Genomic DNA, 19,504 nt, shown 5'->3' with positions numbered 1-19,504 from the left:
TTGAAAATTAGATTCTGTACTATATTAAGCTTTGTCCCCAAAAGAGGAGCTAGGTCTTCTTTTCAGGGAAGGTCTTATTATACTTACCTTGGTCCTTAGGCTTGGTCCAGGTCCTTTCTGCTGCTCTCGGAACTCTGACGCGCTTCTTGCAGTCCTCAGCCGCCCACAGATAATCACTTCCTGGTTACTGGATTCATAAATCCCGCCTCCAGAAAGCGATATCTCTGATTGGTTCTCGAGCGCTGCTCAGCCAAGTAATGCAGCGTTCAATGAACCAATGCAATGGCTGTGATTGGTTCATCAAGCACTGCATTGCTTTTTTTTTTTAAACGTAATCTACTAGGGCTCATTTCAAGCCCCCCCCCCCCCCCCCACCGAAAATCAGGGTATAGCTTATTTTCAGGGAAACAGGGTATAAAAAGTCTATTTCGGATGTGGATAGTAACATCACACACAATGCACTGATGCGTATGATTTATATATTTGTACACTACGTGCTACAGTTGTATTTAAAGAAAAATGCACCAAGACCAGAAGATTACAACAAATGTATGGAGCAGCAAACATGCATAGATGAAAGGCAAAACCAGCTTATATTACCATCCCATCTGCTCATGTGCGCACAAAAGGAAGAAGAAAAACAGCCCGTTACTCAGTATATTAGTCATGTAATTAAACATTCTCTGCTAATTAAAGCATCAGAGCTTGACATCATCACATATAAAGGTAAGGCACTTTCCAGGTCTTACACTCAGTACGCTGCAATCTTGCTTCACTTTAGGTTATCAGAAAAAGTTATCTAAAGAGCAATTCCACCTGATTTTATGGGGAGAAGGAGGATGGAAGCTGCACTAAATGGTGCTCAGAGAAATCATCATCTCTCTAATGAGTATAGATTGGCTCACCTTTGACAGGATCAGGATTTGCTGACGATCTTAAAGGGAACCTGTCTTCTAATTTTAGCCCTATAAATTTATGGGATGAATGTAGGCGACTCGTGGAGTCCGGGAACGTAGACTTTATATTTACCTTCCCTGTCGTTTCGCCAATGTGAGTGCTGAAAGCCGCTGCTGAATGGAATTTTATAATGGACAGACTACTTACCAGCGCCACTCAAAGCATTCGCTGACACTGGGTGAAAGATGGGGGTGGTAAGTATAAAATTTACATCCCTGGACTCCACATGTCACTTTTAGCCCATAAGATTAGCTTCTAGGGCTAAGAGTAGGCAACAGACTTCTATTAAAACTATAGAGGCAGCTCAACTGTGCCCTGATGGGGAAAGTTGTGCTGCGACAGGCTGGATTTTAACTTTTTGGGGCCCATAGGGGTCTTGCAGCCATAGGACTAACATAATTAAGTTGAGCTGAAAGGGTAAGTTATTCAGAGTGTGCTATGAAAGATAGATGAATAATGAAATAATGCTGAAAAATAAAAATGTAAATTTCACTTTTCACTCCACTACCCTCGTCCTTGCTTGTATACTCCTGTGGTCACATTCGCTTCCACACAACAAGGACTCAGTTTGATTCCATGCTGAGGCTGCTGTAATAACAGGACTTTATTAGATTGCAAGCTCCCTCTAGAGATTCACAAATGGCTAGTAATTCCATGTTTGGTAGGATATTCAAGATGGTTCAGCTATACTTCTGTCTATCTATCTGCAGGGAGGAAGTAAAATGCTGCAGTAATCTAAGTTTCCTGCTACTTTGTCCAAAATCGAAATGAATACAGTGTGCCACCTACAATAGAATCACACTAACATGATACAATACTCAATTTAATTTTGAATTAGAAACTTGAATTTTCACATTTAGGTATGCAAAATGTTTTAAGCGAATGACTTGAGGTAAGTGTTCGGTCTACAGCTAACCTTAGCCCAGGTGGAAGACCTTACCCAGGCTGTATGAAGCTCGAATGACGCTACTGACTTTTGGGAATTAAATGGACAGTTGAAGGCCTATAAAGAGATAACTTTTTTTTTTAACTGCATAACTTTAGGACAAACTTCATATTATTCCACTATGTGAAGAAACGTTACTCATGCGTCTGCTTTCTTGGAACTTCACAGTTTTGGTATCAATTTTTCAAGCTAACGAAGCCAAAATGGAAATTGCCCATTTTTATATGAGCGAGCGAATGGTGAATGAGGTTGAAGTAAAATCTATAGTAGTTGAGGTTCTGCATAAAAAGGCAGTCAAGAGATGTATCTGGGACTTGTAAAATGCTATTTGTATTAGGTTTTATTCTAAAGCGTATGCTAAATTACAAGTTTATCCCCAATCGCTGAACTGTGTGGAGATTAAAGGGATATTGATTGGTGGGCATCCAACCTCTGAGAACCCCACAGATCCTGAGAAGAGAGGGACATCAGTGCTGCAGCCCCTTCACCATTTTTCCTGGCCACCGAACTATACAGGGAAAAGTGTTAAAAAGGACACTGCGCAAGGAAACTGGATCTTTATTATATTGGTCTTGGCTACTAGGGCTGAGATTAGCACCAGTAGACCTAGCCGGACTAAAGGCAATATCTGACAGTTCGCGCACAATTGGGCAGATAAAAATATTATTTTTGGCAGCATAAACAACCCAATTGGCCAACTGATCACTGCCCTGTTTACATGTGGCAATGATTGGGTGAACACGTATTCTAGGGAACCCTGGTTTAGAATTACTGGCCTGTGCAAATGTGCCTTCAGATAGTCCTAAAATGTGTCAGATTTAGCACAGTAACTTATGTTGGATGATATATCTGTTTTGATCGTTAGATGCTTCTGTCCACCAATTAGCTGGCTACGTTTATACCAGTTCTTGTGTCAAAATTTTAACGTGCTCCTTTCCCACTAAGTAGTCACCCTTTAGATACGGCAAGAAAAGTGCGTTAAAGTGTCTAAAAGACACAAATGTGGTACAAAGCATGTAAGACAGTTTTGCGGCACAATTTGCACCAGCTAACCGCCACAATGTATGCTCTGTTGTAGAATCTATAATTTTCCTAAACATTTTACAATACCTTTATCTGACTCGGCAGAAGCCCGGCATTTAGAGAAACCTTCCTATGGATTCCGAAGTAAATATGGTCATGGCACACAGATATAGCAAACATTAACTTGATACTTAATGCGTTATAACTTAGTTACAATGTACCACAATGCTGTAAATCATGTTCTGATGCACCTGTCATTTTAACAATTGCTAAAGCTGTAAATCTAGGCACAGATAGGGGCGTAACTATAGAGGGTGCAGGGGATGCGGTTGCACCCGGGCCCAGGAGCCTTAGGGGGCCCATAAGGCCTCTCTTCTCCATACAAGGAGCCCAGTACTATGAATAAAGCATTATAGTTGGGGGCCCCGTTCCAGGTTTTGCATTGGGGCCCAGAAGTTTTAAGTTATGCCTCTGTGCAGCATGGTTTAGGTATGGGTACGGGTACAGATAGAGATAGAGGGGGGGCCCAGCTCACCTTTTGCATCAGGGCCCCTGAGCCTTTAGTTACGCCCCTGGGCACAGACTGTAGGTGAATGCATGATGAGAAATAGGAAGGACATTCTACACATACCTGCTCATGCATGATTTCAGAAAGTTCTTTGACCATCTCCCTGTAGTTCGCTTTCATTTCTTCCTGATACTCAAACTGATTTTCTTTTATAAGTCTTTCGTTCACACACAAGGCCTGACCGCATGCTTCAACAAATTGCCTATGCAAAAAAAGAAAACAAGAATGACTGAAAACAGATCAGTTATCGGGCAAGATTTACGCACTGTGCACGTTGCCCAAACCAGATTCATGTCCACGGGTGTTTGTTCACTGTCTATTATACGGGCGATGCATGGCCATGTAATATGCGGTGAAAGGAGTCCACAAAAGTCATTGGACTTCCATTGATTCCTGCACGTGTGTGTAGACACTGCGTATCCATATGCACAAGAAATAGATTGCAGCATGCTCTATTTCTCTGCGTAGCATGCAGCGCTCTCTGAATTCATTTGCATAGGCAGCGTATAAAATGCTGTCCGTACACTATATATTGGGTAGGGGTGGTGCTTTCATATGGAACCCCACTATGAAACAGAGCAGGGAATTAAAAAATAAAAAAAAGTCACACTGCGCATAACTGTGGGCGTGTAATACGTGGTCATGCGCAGTACACTCGCAGACATACGCAGTCTATGCAAATACCCGGTCTGCTGTCACACACTGGTAAACCACTGCTGGGAGACATGCAGCATTTTACCAAAACAGCCGAGGGCATGTGGCCTTAAATTAGCTCATTAGTTAAAACACATTTTTCTATCACTGCAACCCTCACCCGATTGTCACACTCTTGATATCTTCTGTGTATATTGCACTATATTCCATGTAGCGCAGTCTCATGTTTGATACTTATAAGACACTATCTTAATATTTAGATTTCACCCTACTTTCTCTATGCTGTGCTAGCAATCCCATAATGCATCAAGACAGCATCCGATCAACTAGAGCTAGTATCATCTCTGCCTGCTGGGAGGACATTAGGAGAATATAGAAAGCAATGATATTCACAAACAAGCTATAAATCATAAGTATACAGTCATGGAGGATGAACTTTATCTACTTTACTGTAACTACATGACAGGAGCCTTTAATCATCAGCAATAACTGTGAAAGGAGTTTCTATCCCCAACTGTAAAAAGCTTGTGTGATAAAGATCATGCAATTTCATCATCAGGAAGTCTTGGTGACTGAAATAAGTAATTCCAAGGTGGACACAATGCGAACACATGACCTACATGAAGGGGAGTCCAAGTAGGTTCAGATAAGAAGGAATAACTAAACACGGTAATATGAGCTGACTTAATGAATGAAAAATATGCTTCACTGGAGTTGCCCTTTAAACCAAGAGCCTCCATGCCGCAATGCATTGTTAACCAGTAAGGCTTTTGCCGATGGCTTTTTTCCCTCCACTTCCCCTCTCAGTCTGGGGGTTCCTACCTTTTATGCCAAAAACAGCATTGTGATGGAATCCTAGATGGAGCAACAAGGTTTAATGTGGGAAGTGAAGAACACTTTGGTCTCCATTTCACAAGGTTTCCATCCCTGGCAGTCTTTTAGCTGGATAGAAAAGTGCTGTAAATTACACTCTTCTAGGCTCTTGTGCCATCTAGGTTTCTGTCTTAATGCCATTTTCGGCATAAAAAAACTGAAGAGCAAGATGATGGAGGAGAGAAGAGAGTGTGTGTGCAAGAGGTTGGGGAAATTGTAATGTAAGGCTAGTTTTACACGGGCGAGGGCGATATCGGACAGTTATCGCCCTCCCAATTCATGGGAAACTCATGGATGAGAGGCGTTTCCACGTGGAAACAGCCTTGCATCACTGTGGAGATGAAGGAATCCCCTGATGTGGCTGTCACAGCCGCGGCAGGGGATTGCGGAGTTCCCCCATTGTTTTCAATGGGAATGGCGTTGCTGCCAGCCCTATTGAAAACAATGGGCGATATCGCAAAAAGACAGAGCATGTTTCGTTCTTTTTCCTACATAGCATCACATTGCAGTGCTATGTAGGAAAAAATTGTTCATGTGCATGACCCCATTCAAAAGAATGTACTTCATATTTGTCCATCTTGCAACGCACAAATCTCGTGCGATTTTCTTGGCTGTGTAAAACCGGCCTAAAAGTAGACTAAATAGGTTGTCCCACTTATAGCTATTTAGCTGCAGCTTCGTACATTGCGCAGCTGCCTGAGTTGATACAGCCATTCACTTCAATAGGCCTGCAGTACCAACCCAGGCCACTGCACAATGTACTGAGCTGCAGTAAAATAAGCTAAAAGTGGGACCAAGCTTAGAACTGGCAACATTATTATATTGTGTATCTACAGATCACTAATGGCACATACTGCAAGAGAGCGAAAACCAAACATTCCTCAGTCGACCTTAAATTAATCTGTTCCACAAATATATTACGTGACTATTGCAGTGTATTATATTTATGTGGCATTAATAAATGTCATTTTTTTTACCTAAAAACTTCTTTTAACTGTTTAATCTTGTTGTCTGCATATTTTTTGGTGTTGGTATCATCTAAAAAGGCTCTTGCATATGCCAAGGGTCCAGCATTGACCTATAGAGAAACATAATTTTCATTTTTATGTACAAAAGGCAACAATTACAGAGAATGCTATTTACAACGTGACCATTAAATGTCCCAACGTACATCTTCAGCAATGGCTCATCTCATAAACCTGACATAAGCATCTTATTTATTATTGTATGTACTGCCATGATTCTCCAATACTGATACAACTACTTACCTATGTTTACTCCTGCATTAATAACCCTACTTATCATCCACTAAATTTGTGCTGCACCGATAACTACAGAAGGCCAACCCTTCCTCTGAAGCAAGCTGCCCGAGCCATCAGCTAATCACAAGGCTCTGGCTGCAATATTATGCGGCCCTCAAAGAAATAGTCAAACGTGATACAAAGACACACCAAGTTTGTTATAAGGTAGCTGCTGTTCGTGCCGTCTCTCGGCTGTTGGTTATAGTGCGGGGGGGTCATAGTTGTGGACCACTACATACTGCTCATGTGCCCTAGCAGAGCATACTGACAAGGACGGGTCAGTTTGCTAAGCCTAATAGTTGTGGGATACTGTCCAAGCACAATGAAAGTGTAAAGGTAAGAGACACATTTGCAGTAACATTTTCGCTATTGTTCATTTGCTTGATAAGTATGCTTTATTAACCATTTCCTTCCTTTTTGCTGACATATGGTCTGTGTAGGTCCTGCAGCCAGTTAGGTGCCCTGCTGAGTGTAATCTAGATCCAACAGAGCATTGCTCCCGCTCAATCAGTTTTCTCTGTTCTTCCATTTGCTTCTGAAAAGTCAAACTAGGGAGATGCATGTAAACTGAATAGGAAGGGAAAAGGACCACAGACGCGTGTAAAAACAATTCTTTCAATTTCTAAAGGTGTCCATAGCCTTTAAAATACATATACTGGTAGCTAAACAGATAGTAATGTGAATACAAGCCACTGCAGAAGCTAATATTTCATGACAATTTAACCCTTTCCAATCCACTGTCTGACATCTTAAGATATTATGATTTAAGACTGTACAGCTTCGATGTTGGAAGACGTCAGTCAGGGTTCTCTTACTGTATATTGCCAGCCTCTCTGCTCTCAGAGTCTATCCAGCGTGTCACCTCATGCAGTACTGGCTTTAACCAGCATATAGCGCCGTTGTATAATGGCAGAAAAAGAGTAAGCCCCCTAGGAAAACCAGGATACAAATTGGATTGGAAAGGGTTAATGTTTGGAGGCACTTCAAACACTTAGGTAACAGTGTTATCACATGCTTCGGTTATCAGAACTGCTCCCTTCATGGGGTAATCAGGGCCAGACCCGGTTTGCGTCATGTTTGTGTTATAAATGTGAGATACTGCTAAAACCTGGGATGCAGATTTAAGTCATCAGCTGATTGCCGGTGTAATTCATCCAAAGAATGACCAGATAGAATCACATATGTTATAAAACAGTTATTTTTCCGTATTCCACACAGAATAGGCTGGAGCAGCGCTCACCTGTACACTAACACTACCCTGGAGTTTTAATTGTAGCTTGATCATGTCCACTTCTGTAGAGGAGCAGAGCTGTCGGAGTTCAGCAACTTTCTTACTCATCTCATCAATGGCGACCTCTATGGGGTTGAGATCTGTGTGTTGTTGATACATTACAGGGATCCGTTTCTTGACATAAGGGAAGCAGTGTAACGCTGGACAAAGACAGAAGCAACATGAGTAGAACATTAAATGCCACGTGTAAAAAAGGCTTACAGTATGAAACAGTATGAACATCAAATTGTATTTCAGAATCTGCAGATCTAAGATATAATAAGAATATCGGGGCAGATTAACTAATTCTGTCTAATTATTGGACAGTACGAACGTAGAGCCAATTTACGCTGAATTATTATTGTTCAAGCAATCGTTAAATCGTGCCAAAATTAATCGTTCTGTGTAAACATGGCCAACGATGAACGTTAAATCGTTAACCATTCATTTTATGCAAGCAAAATAATGATTCTCCATTTGCTAGTTTTGTGTAAAAGGTGATTGTTCAGTCACTCACAGACCATTCCCGGCATTTCCAGGCTCCCTTGACAAACTAACTCAACGAACTATGCCAAACAACAACACATTTTTAATGACTATCTGTGCATATAAATGGAAGTCATTTGAAAGTAACGACTCGGTCATCATCCGCTCCTTCAAACGATTAATAGCTCCGTGTGGCAGGCCCTTTAGACAGTCTTAAAACGCACCTGATTTATCACAGTGATTCACAATGCATGATAAATGTGGCACATCTTTAGACTGTCTATTCTAAATCTAATTTACCTATTAGCTGGCTTAGGTTTACAACAGACTGTATGCCAAAATTTGGGAGTGAAATCTCACTTAGGCAACACCCCAATCGATGTTACGACACACAGCAAAGACAAGCTCCTTTATCGGACGTGGCAGAAAAAACGGGCCTAAAACATATATGAATGTGGAGTAAAGCATGCAGAAGCTTTCAGGTAAACCGTGTAGAATAGATCTTTAGCGGTATTCATATCATTTATACTGTGAGAAGCAGTGATATCATTGTACCTGATTTTTTAAATCACAGATCAGTGAAGTGATTCAATACTAAAAGGCCCTTTTACAGGGGCCAACAGTCTTTTGAACGACCGCTGACATCAGTGCTCAAGTCACCAAAGCTCACGCAAAGCATTTAAACTGCAAGTCTTGCCGCCGGCTCGCTGGCTTCTCATCTGCTTCTCGCTCAGCACTTCACCTGCTATGGGAAACCAGAGCGCGGAATATTTACACAGGATGAGAAGCCAGCGAGTGAAGAAGGTTTTTTTTAAGATGACTGAAAAGTCAGATTGTACAACTGCGAAGTGAGCAATTTCTTTCGCATTCACACTGAATGATCATCACTCAAATTCTTTCGTCTGAACTAATTTTGAGCGATAATCGTTACGTGTAAAAGGGCCTTAAGTAGTACACACTTTGTTTGCATCACATGGGGATTCATAGACTTGTAGTGAGTTCTCCAGATTCCATTATGTAAGATTTACCGGTAAGAATCGTGCGCCGCTTCCACTGCTCTTCCACACCTCCTTGTCTTTTTCCAGAAAGTGTAAATGGCATTTCAAACACGAAACGGCGGATATTGTGAGTCTTCTCAAACTCTGTCCTCCTCTCCTGCAGTTCTTTGTCCTCAAAGTAAGGTGTAACGTGGGTAACCTGTATGTAGGCATATTTGGAGTCCAGATCTTTTGGGTTTACCTTCAGAAAATATATAAAGAGGTTTTCAGCATGGTAAGTAAGACCATTTAAATGTGTTCCTTTGCGATATTTATTAATGGTCCTGAATTCAAACAAATTTAATTACTGCAAACTAAGGATTCACCTTCTCTTGCTGCTCATCCACAAGCTGAGAAGTATAACTGTATCCGTATTCTCTCTAGGAAGGCTATATGGGCTTTGATTTAAAACCTTTGCACCATCTGAACATTTTTACATGCCTTATTGGGGCATATAGAAAGGCAACCCACACTTCTGTTATTACGGGTAATGTATTAGTGGATTATGGGCTGGCAGTCATTTTAATCTTTAGTTTTTGAATTCAAGTTCACAGAGAAAATTACAGGAACCCACAACCACGCCCAATTCTACAAAATAAGGGGGAAAGAGTCAAGTTCTATTGTAGTCACCAAATTGTGCCTGTATAGTAATTATGTATATTTTGTCAAAAAATTAATCCTAGCACAGATTCAAATTGTATACCCAACTAAGAAACCCAGGGTATTAGAGTGGTACAATCACGTAGCCTACGTGTGTTACAACATAATTGTTAGTGAAATGAATATGACTCCGAGATGACATGTTCCTAGCTGCTCACATATGTTCAAAAATATTCTCTCTAAACAACTTATTGTTTAGAATTACTGCACTTTTGTGTTCTGAGACGTTAATCACGTATGATTCGTCTGCGCCTGTGCTGCATTGGTCTTTAATTTTAGATGTTAAATTCCTTATCTTGCATATTCACATTGTGCTTCTTTTATTGACCAATTGTAATAAATGAATTACACTAAATTTGAATTATTGTAATCGAAGCATGTACCTCTATGAAAACTGCTGCCTGTCAATCAATAAACAGATAACTTTGATCATGCTAAGGGAGGTTGTGGTGAGAGTTACTTCCCGAGCTCGGCTTATCCTCTCGCTGAATTTGGACCCCAGAAGCATATCATATAGCAAATAGTTTTGTTTGCACCAATAATAAGGTTGGATGGAGTTGGCTCACAATACAAATTTATTTTATGGTATGTGTACAGTTTCTATGACACCATCATAACGAATGGTACATTAAGAAATCATTGATATTTAAGTAGGTTGGTTAAAGATTTTAGAAATGCACCACCACCCAAACTACACTTTTAATCAAATTTATTTTATAAAAAGGAAGGATGCCTCACTTCCATAATAAACATATCGAGAAAATTACAGGAACCAACAAAAGCTCCAGTTTTACAAAGGAGGGGGAAAAAAGTAATTAACGTTCTATTATAGTTACCAAATTGTACCTAAAGATGGTCAGAACTACTTTTTAACCCCTTAGGTACACAGCTCTTTTTATTCCCTTTTGTTTTTTCCTCACTACTTTAAAAAAAAAATCATTAAAGGGGTTGTCTCGCGCCGAAACGTTTTTTTCCTTTTTCCTTTTTCCATAGGCCCCCCCGTTCGGCGCAGGACAACCCCAATGGACGTGTTAAAAAAAAACCAAACATATTACTTACCCGAATCCCGGCTCTGCGACGTCTTCCTTCTTCCTACTTCTTCCTTCACCAAGATGGCCGCCGGGATCTTCACCCACGATGCACCGCGGGTCCTTTCCCATGGTGCACCGTGGGCTCTGTGCGGTCCATTGCCGATTCCAGCCTCCTGATTGGCTGGAATCGGCACACGTGATGGGGCGGAGCTACGATGACCAGCTCTCCGGCACGAGCGGCCCCATTCACCAGGAAGAAGACCGCACAGCGCAAGCGCGTCTAAAAACGCCAGAAGAAAGCGAAATTAGACGGATCCATGGCGACGGGGACGCTAGCAACGGAGCAGGTAAGTGAATAACTTCTGTATGGCTCATATTTAATGCACGATGTATATTACAAAGTGCATTAATATGGCCATACAGAACTGTATAACCCCACTTGCTGCCGCGAGACAACCCCTTTAAATCTTATACATCAATGTAGATATCGGAGTGTTTGTTTTTTGTGGCATGAGTTATATTTTTCAATCATACTATTTAATGTACCATATAATGTACCGAAAAACTATTTAAAAATTCTAAGTGACGTGAAATGAAAAAAAAACTAAATTCAGCCATCTTGGGGGATGATAGGGGTCTTCTTACTATGTTGCACACACTGCAGCAAAGATAACAGGATTCCTTTATTCTATGGGTCAGTATGATTATTACAATATCAAATTTATGTAGTTTTTTTTTTTTTGCTGTACTACTTTTAAGACCTAAAATATCTTTGGAAAAAAATAAAATTTTTCTGCTGCCTTCTTCTGACAGCCATAGCTTTTTTTTTTACATCTCTACTCCTCTTTAAGGAGAAAGCACACCAATGCTGGCTGTGTGTCCCTAGCTATAGTATGCTGGATTAATTCTTAATAAAAACAGAGGGGTTGAGCTTAGAAATACGTCCCGTGCCTCTTTAAGAAAAGGGATTGCGCCTACAACCACTTTTTTCCCCCTACATTTATTCTATATATATTTCCATCGACATAGCTGTGCGAGGGCTGATTTTTTGCAGCATATTCTGTAGTTTCTATTGGTACTATTTTGGAGTACATCTGACTTTTTGATTGCTTTTTATGACATCTTTTCTTGGAAATGGGGGTGACCAAGAATCCTCCTCTATACGATCCCTTCCATACAAACTCCGAAACTCCATGACATAAATGTACTGTACATCCTGGGAGTTTTAAGGGGTTAAGAAACACCAAGCATATATAGCACTACTAGTTCTTATTAGGAAATTATAGTACCAGTGTTCTAGTGCCACACAGCTCTGCTACATGCACGTCACACACACAACTCTGCTACATTGCTTTGGCATACAAGTCGCATGTGTTTTATGAACTACAGCTTGTGGCTGAGGTGACATCGTGGCTTGTCGCTGTGTCATGTAAGCTGCATTAGCTTCATGGCGGTGTTGACATGTTTGCACCACACCGATGGTTTGTTCCAACATGAAGGCTGGACTGGTGTTGGCGGCATTAGCACTGGAGATGACATGATATCACATTCAGGAGATGTGAAGGACCATGATTCAATGTTGTTGGTCAATATGCACCGCCAGCTATGTATAGGGACATTTGTGAGGTGTCATTTATTTGAGTCTCCACACTAGTGTCCAGCTACAAAACAGCCAGACTGAGTACTGCTATATCCATAGCAACTGAGGCCATTGGGGTTTGTGCAGGATGTAGTCCACACATAATCCCTCATTCAGCTCAGAGACCATGTGACTGATCACATGACGGTGACATCATCACAAGTTTTGTCAGCACAGGAGCTATGTATGTGTAAATTTGTGAGGTGTCATTTATTGGAGTCTACACACAGGTGTGCAGATGTCTCACAAACGGGTACAAACTTCCAGACTGAGTACTGCTGTATCCATAGCAACTGAGGCCGCAGAGGTTTGTGGGGAATGTAGTCTGCCCATAATTCCTCAGGCAGTGCATATGGATAAAGGACCTGTGATGACATCACCATCATGTGATCATAAGAGCCGGTAACTGACATCATGGTTGCTGTCAGTCTCTGCATGTAACTCCCACATGTGGTCGTTAGCACTTTGATGGATTATTAAAATGAATACACAAATAATTCATAATCACAATTCTCAATTTGCAAAAAGAACAAACTTCTTTTGCAGTCATATGGCCGTACCTTTCCAGAATCTTGTATCATTTTCACATTTTCTGCACCAAATTTATCAGAGTACAACTTAAGGAGTCGTTGAGAGATTTCTGAAAGTGGAGTGAGCTTTGGTTCTTTGTAGATGTATTCCTTCCCATCTTCTTCTTCAAAGAATCCCTGAGACACACAATAGTGTTACTCACATAATTAAATGAAGAGCTCAAACATGAACAATCCAAGGTGGATAAACAAAGCATGAATAGAAAAAAAATAATTTCACAAAAACAAACCAAAAAAAAGTGAAATGCATTCATCATGTGATTAAAATCACATGATCATGGAATAAAATAAATCAAGAGAATGAAGTATTACACAACTGAAATAGAAATGTGAAACACTGTCATGGTCATACTTCAACCACCGATCCTGGAGTTAATCCAACGCGTCCCTATTTTCAAAAAGCAACCTGCGCATGGCGGACAGTATTGAACACTGACAGAAAGGCAGGCAGATGATTTTTATAAGATTTTTACAATCCGAGTTTATGAAAAAGCACCCCAGAACATCAATGACAATTTCTAATGCTAAAGCTTGTCTAATTAGGAGATTCGAGATGATTTACTGTCTCCCCTCATGCTTAAAGGCCCATTTAGACAACGATTATCGCTCAAAAGCCATCTTTTGAGCGATAATCGTTCTGCCTAAATGTGCTGCCATCGTGCACTATTCGTTCATCGCTTATTTCTAGCAAGCTAGGAATAAGCAATGAGCCTTATCAGTGCCGCATGCTGATTTTTTCAGCCAGCAGCACTGATGGCATTCTTTCAGCTGGTATTCTGCTGGGACTTCCGAGAACAAAGGAGCTGTCAGCGCTCCTGCTGTTTCTCTGAGCTAGAAGCTCAGCGGGGCACCGTGAGAACAAAGCAGCTGTTTGCATATACAAAACAGCTGCTTTGTTCTTGGAGTTATCAGTGGTGTCCCACTGCGCCTGCATAACTCTTTCAGTAGCTAATTAGCTACTTAGAGTTATGCAAAGATGATCGCTCAAAACTGTCACTCAAACTGTAGTTTGAGCGATCATCTTTCAGTCTAAATGCACCTTCAGAATGCAGTCCTGTTTGCTTAGATAGGCTGAAGTGTATAATCACAAGCAGGAAGTCGAAGGATCAGATCATTTTTCATTGCTTTAAGATAAGATGATCAGCCAATAAGCAACTAAACACCAGTGAGGAGAAAGGGTGATCATCTGTCACATGTATACCCAGGCATTGAAGCCTCAGCCAGAGAGACTGAAGCTTTGTTAGGTTTGGGGCTTTTATATGACCAATAGACTAAAGCTGGTCATTCCATTGGGCAAGCTAGAATTTACTCTGGCCTGCACCAATCTCAGATAATAGAAAATTGATGTAAAGGTAACGTGTCTATAAATGGGAATCTTACGGTCCTGACTTTACTACTCTCTACCACCTTGCATTCTGTCCACAGTGTATGCTATTATGGTCATGGAATGTGTAATTCTTAATAGAAGCCATCTGGCGCTAGTGTAAAGGATTAACTAGAACCAGAAAAGAAAATGATCCCTACAATGGAAAGAGGCAAACAGAAATATGTGTTGGAAAAGAATGAAATGCTAAGCTAATAATAAAAAAAACCACATCAAACCAAAACCTTTAATACAGAATGTTGCCACTGTGTTGCCTCCATGGCAGACACAACACTGAATTTACCTCCACATCTGTTTCACTGTCTGTAAACTGGTATTGCTATAAAATCGTAAAAGAGGGATAAACAGAATAAAATGAAAATTGTATTGCTTGTTTCACAGGAGCTGCACAAATGTTTCCCAAAAATCAGTTTGACAAACAGTCTGGATGAGAAGCTTCCATGGAATGAAGCCGTGAGCGGTCTATGGACTTGCTGTGTGACTGGTTAACATCAAACAACTGACACACAACAGCCACACCTTTCTACGGGACATGCATTAATTACAGAGACAAGAAATCTGTGAATTCCAGCTGTGCAGATGAGGACTGATGCAAATGTTGGCAACTTCATTTCAGCAAACCACACAGAAGCATAGATTAGACCTATTGAAAAGTGGTCAACCAAACTTGATATAACTTACCGCAGCCTTGAGAAAGACAAATATAGTATAAAAGAAACATAAAGAGTACATGTTTACTAGCACAATTCTAGATACATCGTACTTGGTGTTGATAGTCATTATCAAGAAGAACTCCACTCAAAAGTTTTCCGTGCCTCACGTCTTACGCCTAGCTAATAGAAACAAGGACCAGTTGTATAGGAAGTGAGGTTTTGAGCTCCTGACACCCTCTAGATCATTAGAAGAAAACAATCCGTGGCAGCATATATCGGTACAAAAAAATAGATGTTTAATAATAAAGACTTTATTACTCCTTCAAAGATGCTGTGTTTCAGCCAAACAATTGGCCTTCATCAGGCTTGATTATGCAAAAAACGCTCATATTTGTAACAAAACCTACAAACACGCCCTCCAAGGACCATCAGAATGTGTCATGTGTAATCAATCTGGACTTATCATACACAGGTGTAGTCTAATAACACAGCATTTAAAACATACCCCAAACGAAGAGAGCACTCAAAATCAGGTGTGATTACATCCACGTATGTCCCATCTTCCATCTTGTGGCGTCCTACGCCATTGGTCTGAATTCCAAAGCGGCCACGTACCACCCCCCGATCCTTATAGCGCATGTGCGAGGTTCTATAAACCTTGCGAGAACCCAATCACTATGTTAACGGAGGCAATTACCAGCGTAACCCAGCGCCCGAGGCTACGGGTCGCATGTACATAGTTACAAGTGATATCGCGGTACTTTCTGGGACATCGGTGTCAAAGCACATCAGATCCGGCTGTACACAGCCTAAGTACGTGATCTCAGGTGATATCGCCGTACCAAGGTCTCGTGTTGCTAGGTGATGTAATACATTCCGCTGTTAAACATTCGGTGCGCTAGCATAAATACATTCGCACCTCAACTACAAACAACCCAGCAACAGGGTTCATACAGGTTTTCCCAAAAAAATGTTCATGATTTTTCCATGACAAAATCTTGATTTTCAATGACACTCGCAGAACTCAAAATACACGGAATCAAAGGTTTAGGGCTCCATCACACTGGCGATAGAGCTATCGCTGCGTGAAAATCGATTTTTGAGCATTAGAACTGGTAAGGGTAGCACTATTGCTTGTGCCCTATTACAGTCGGTAATAATGACCTCGGGGACATTTATTACATTCTCATCTGGAGTGAGATATGCCGGACCCGGTGATTCTCATAATAGCCTGCTATTGCTGGGTTGTTTGTAGTTGAGGTGCAAATATATTTATGCTAGCGCACAGAACGTTTAACAGTGGTGTGTATTACATCACCTAGCGACATGAGACCTTGGTACTGCGATATCACCCGAGATCTATGCTGCTACAGATTGTTTTCTTCTTATGTGGCTTTGCTGAGGGAATACAGGTTCAGGTCCCCCTGTGGATTTTGCATTTTCTTAGGGTCCCATCTCAGGAAAACCCAACCTGCAGAGTGCATTGTCAAATCTCCTGTCTAGTGTGAGCAAGGACATCCTGGCTGGGTAAAAAAGTGTGCTGTTGGTGAACTTTGTTTGTTTACCCTCTAGATTATTATTCCCCAACCTTTTATACCTTGTGAGCCACATTGAAGTAAAAAATGTTAATAAAATATACATAGAATGGCTTGATTTTCCCAATCTAAATGTGGATTCACAAAAAAAAAAAGGGCAGCCTCAAAGGACCGAGTGAGTATAGATGATTGGGAGCCAATAACTTTTGGCATAAAAGTGATTGAAGCTGAATAAAGAGATACTGGAGCTGTAGAATCAGCAAATTCAACAATGTAAAGTAAGAGGTGTTGTCTTACTTCTAGCTATTTTGCTGCAGGAAGGGGACAGTTCCATACATGGTGCAGTGGCCCAGGTTGGCACTGCAGGCTGAGTTCTATTGAACTGAAGTGGATTCAGCCTGCAATACTAACCCGGGCCACTGTACAACGTAAGGAGCTGTCTGCTTCCTGCAGCAAAACAGCTAGAAGTGAGACAACCCCTTTAATGTTTCCTAGAAACAAACTGTATGCACGTAACAAAGGAAGGAGTTTGGGTGGAGATTTTCTTAAAAGTAATAATTATCACAAACTATGTAACTTAAAGTAATCTTACTTGTCCAAAGAAGGCCACTCTAAAGTAGGTTCCCAGAAGCCTCTTGCCTGTGTGCATGACCTCGGTAACCTTGCTGTAAGCGCGATGCAAAGTGTCATACAAGTGAGCGAGTCTCTACAAAGTCAGAAATAAAATGTAAGATATATATCAGTTCTGCAGTTAAAAATACAAAAACACTGCAATTCCAGACCTGAGTTTCCATGAAAAGGGAATCTGTCAGCTTGAGCATGCAGTTCTATCTGCAGGCGTCATGTTCTAGAGCAGGGGGAGCTGAGAAGCCTGTTCTATAGTTTTATGGGGAAAGATTGAGTATAACTTGTACTTTATTCATAAAATCTTAGCTCATTCTGAGCTCAGAGATTCAGCGGGCGGTTCTCCGTGGTGACATCAGTGTGTGTCTGTGTACAAGATAGCTGCCAATCACTGATAGGACCGCCCACTGATACTAAATCTTTTCCTACAAAGCTATAGATCACTCTGCCCAGCTTCTCCTGCTCTAGAATATACCGCCTGCAGTTTAGGATCCCTTTAAAGGCGTGTTTAGTTGCAAATCATTGATGGCCTATTCCCAGGATAAGCCATTAATAGTAAAAATAAGCAAGGGTCTGCCATGCCTTGATTAGCTGTTCCATGGGTCAGTGTGCTTGTGTAGTGAATTGATTTTGCAGGAAGCAGACAGCTCCACTCCCACTGCAGTGGCCAGGCTTGGTAGGACACAGAGTTTCCATTGAAGTGAACGAGACCTTTACATGTAATACCAAGCCTGGCCGCTGCAGTGGAAGCGGAGCTGTCTGCTTCCTGCAGAAATCCACTCAAAATAGAAACGCAATGGCCCAATGAACAGCTGATTGGTAGGAATCCAGGGTGGCTTGCTGATCCCTTACTGATCTACTGACAGCCTATCCTGTGGATAAGCCATCAAAAGTTTACAACTGGACAACCATTTAATGCCTGCATCAAATATTACTTTTGTATCAATTATCACACATGGCATGTGCAAAATTATACAGTGATCCTGCCACGGGACTGCTAAAGCCAGTGACTGTAGCAGTCATGTAGATGTACCGACACATCACCACTGCAGCCATGTAAGCAATCCCAGCGGAGCTGGAACGGCATGGGGAAAAGAATCTGTAAAGTAAAGATTTTATTTATTCCTATGCATTTACTCATTTTCTTTTAATCATAAAATTTTTAATGAAAGCTTTAGGTTACACAGAAATAAACAAAAACAAGACAAACCCCTGACCTCAGGAACACCCAACCTGCAGAGTGCATTGTCAAATCTCCCGTCCAGTGTGAACAAGGACAAGCATTTAATTCCAAATTCCCACAGACCATAAAAGCAGAGTTGGAGAACCTGTGTGTTATTACATCTTAACGTATTGTTTATGTATTCAGATGGGATCCTGATCTCTTCATATCCCGCCAATTCCCAAGGATATCCCAAAGTGGAACAGATAGTCTCAAAGCAGGGCAGGTGATGCCAAGCCCGATTTGTCTAACCACAACTACCTCAATCCCTCATATTTCTTGCTATTACCTCTTCTTGTATAGACCTGTGTTTTCTATGGTTATGAATCAGTTATCGATAAATTCTACAAGTTTTCTAGCCATGTACATCAGAGATTGTAAGGTTGTCAACATAACCCAATATGGTAGACAAATGGCGCTAAGCCTATGGTGATACTAAAAACCTGTTTGATATCAATGACTCCACTCCAAGATGTACACCATTTGGGGCAGGCCCACATCATAAGCATCAGGTCTGCAGCAGTCGTCCTACACCCAGTACATAACAGTGAAACAAGAAAGCTGGCGTTTTGCAACTCCTATGAAGCAGATACTTATTTTCTTTTAGGTGCCCACACACCTTTGACAACTATCAGCCGATAGTTTCTCCGGGCTCACCCATGCACGTGAACATTTGGCTCGGCCGACTGTTCGTGTGTTTCCGGAGCTAAGCCACAGCTAGCAGGCTTATGCCTCAGAAAACCAAAAAGGATCAGGTATTGAAATTCAACATCCCTGATCCCCTCAATCATCTGGCAGGGAGAGCGGAGAGCAGCCTCCATACACATTCTCCAGTCCCACAGTTATCGGTAGGTTCTACGACTAAGCAGTAATGTGTACGCCGGCATTAAGGCTCTGTTCACACTTCCAATAAAATTTCCATTTCCACCATAAGAACAGAAAAATGAAGGCAGTGTGCCCAATCTCTCATATGATCTCTCACAGTGCTCAAAAGGTAACCCATTTACTATGATGAGTTCTGTCGGGTTACCACCATGGTGTTTCATTCATA

General features: G+C 41.3%; 1 protein-coding gene across 1 annotated transcript in view; it reads right to left on the bottom strand.

The window, feature by feature from the left end:
• Positions 1-19,504, bottom strand: part of DOCK9 (dedicator of cytokinesis 9) — a 165,349-nt gene that overhangs the window by 2,017 nt on the left and 143,828 nt on the right. The window contains exons 48-53 of the mRNA XM_066588817.1: positions 17,200-17,313; positions 13,006-13,152; positions 9,107-9,317; positions 7,563-7,753; positions 5,999-6,099; positions 3,558-3,696 (exon numbers count right to left, since the gene is read on the bottom strand). Of these exons, the coding sequence (XP_066444914.1) occupies positions 3,558-3,696; positions 5,999-6,099; positions 7,563-7,753; positions 9,107-9,317; positions 13,006-13,152; positions 17,200-17,313 (903 nt within the window). The remainder of the gene's footprint in view (positions 1-3,557; positions 3,697-5,998; positions 6,100-7,562; positions 7,754-9,106; positions 9,318-13,005; positions 13,153-17,199; positions 17,314-19,504) is intronic.

The sequence above is a fragment of the Eleutherodactylus coqui genome, chromosome 1 (assembly GCF_035609145.1).
Source record: "Eleutherodactylus coqui strain aEleCoq1 chromosome 1, aEleCoq1.hap1, whole genome shotgun sequence".
NCBI lineage: Eukaryota > Metazoa > Chordata > Amphibia > Anura > Eleutherodactylidae > Eleutherodactylus > Eleutherodactylus coqui.
Note: the sequence above shows the minus strand (reverse complement) of the source record. Positions and strands in the feature narration are given on the sequence as shown.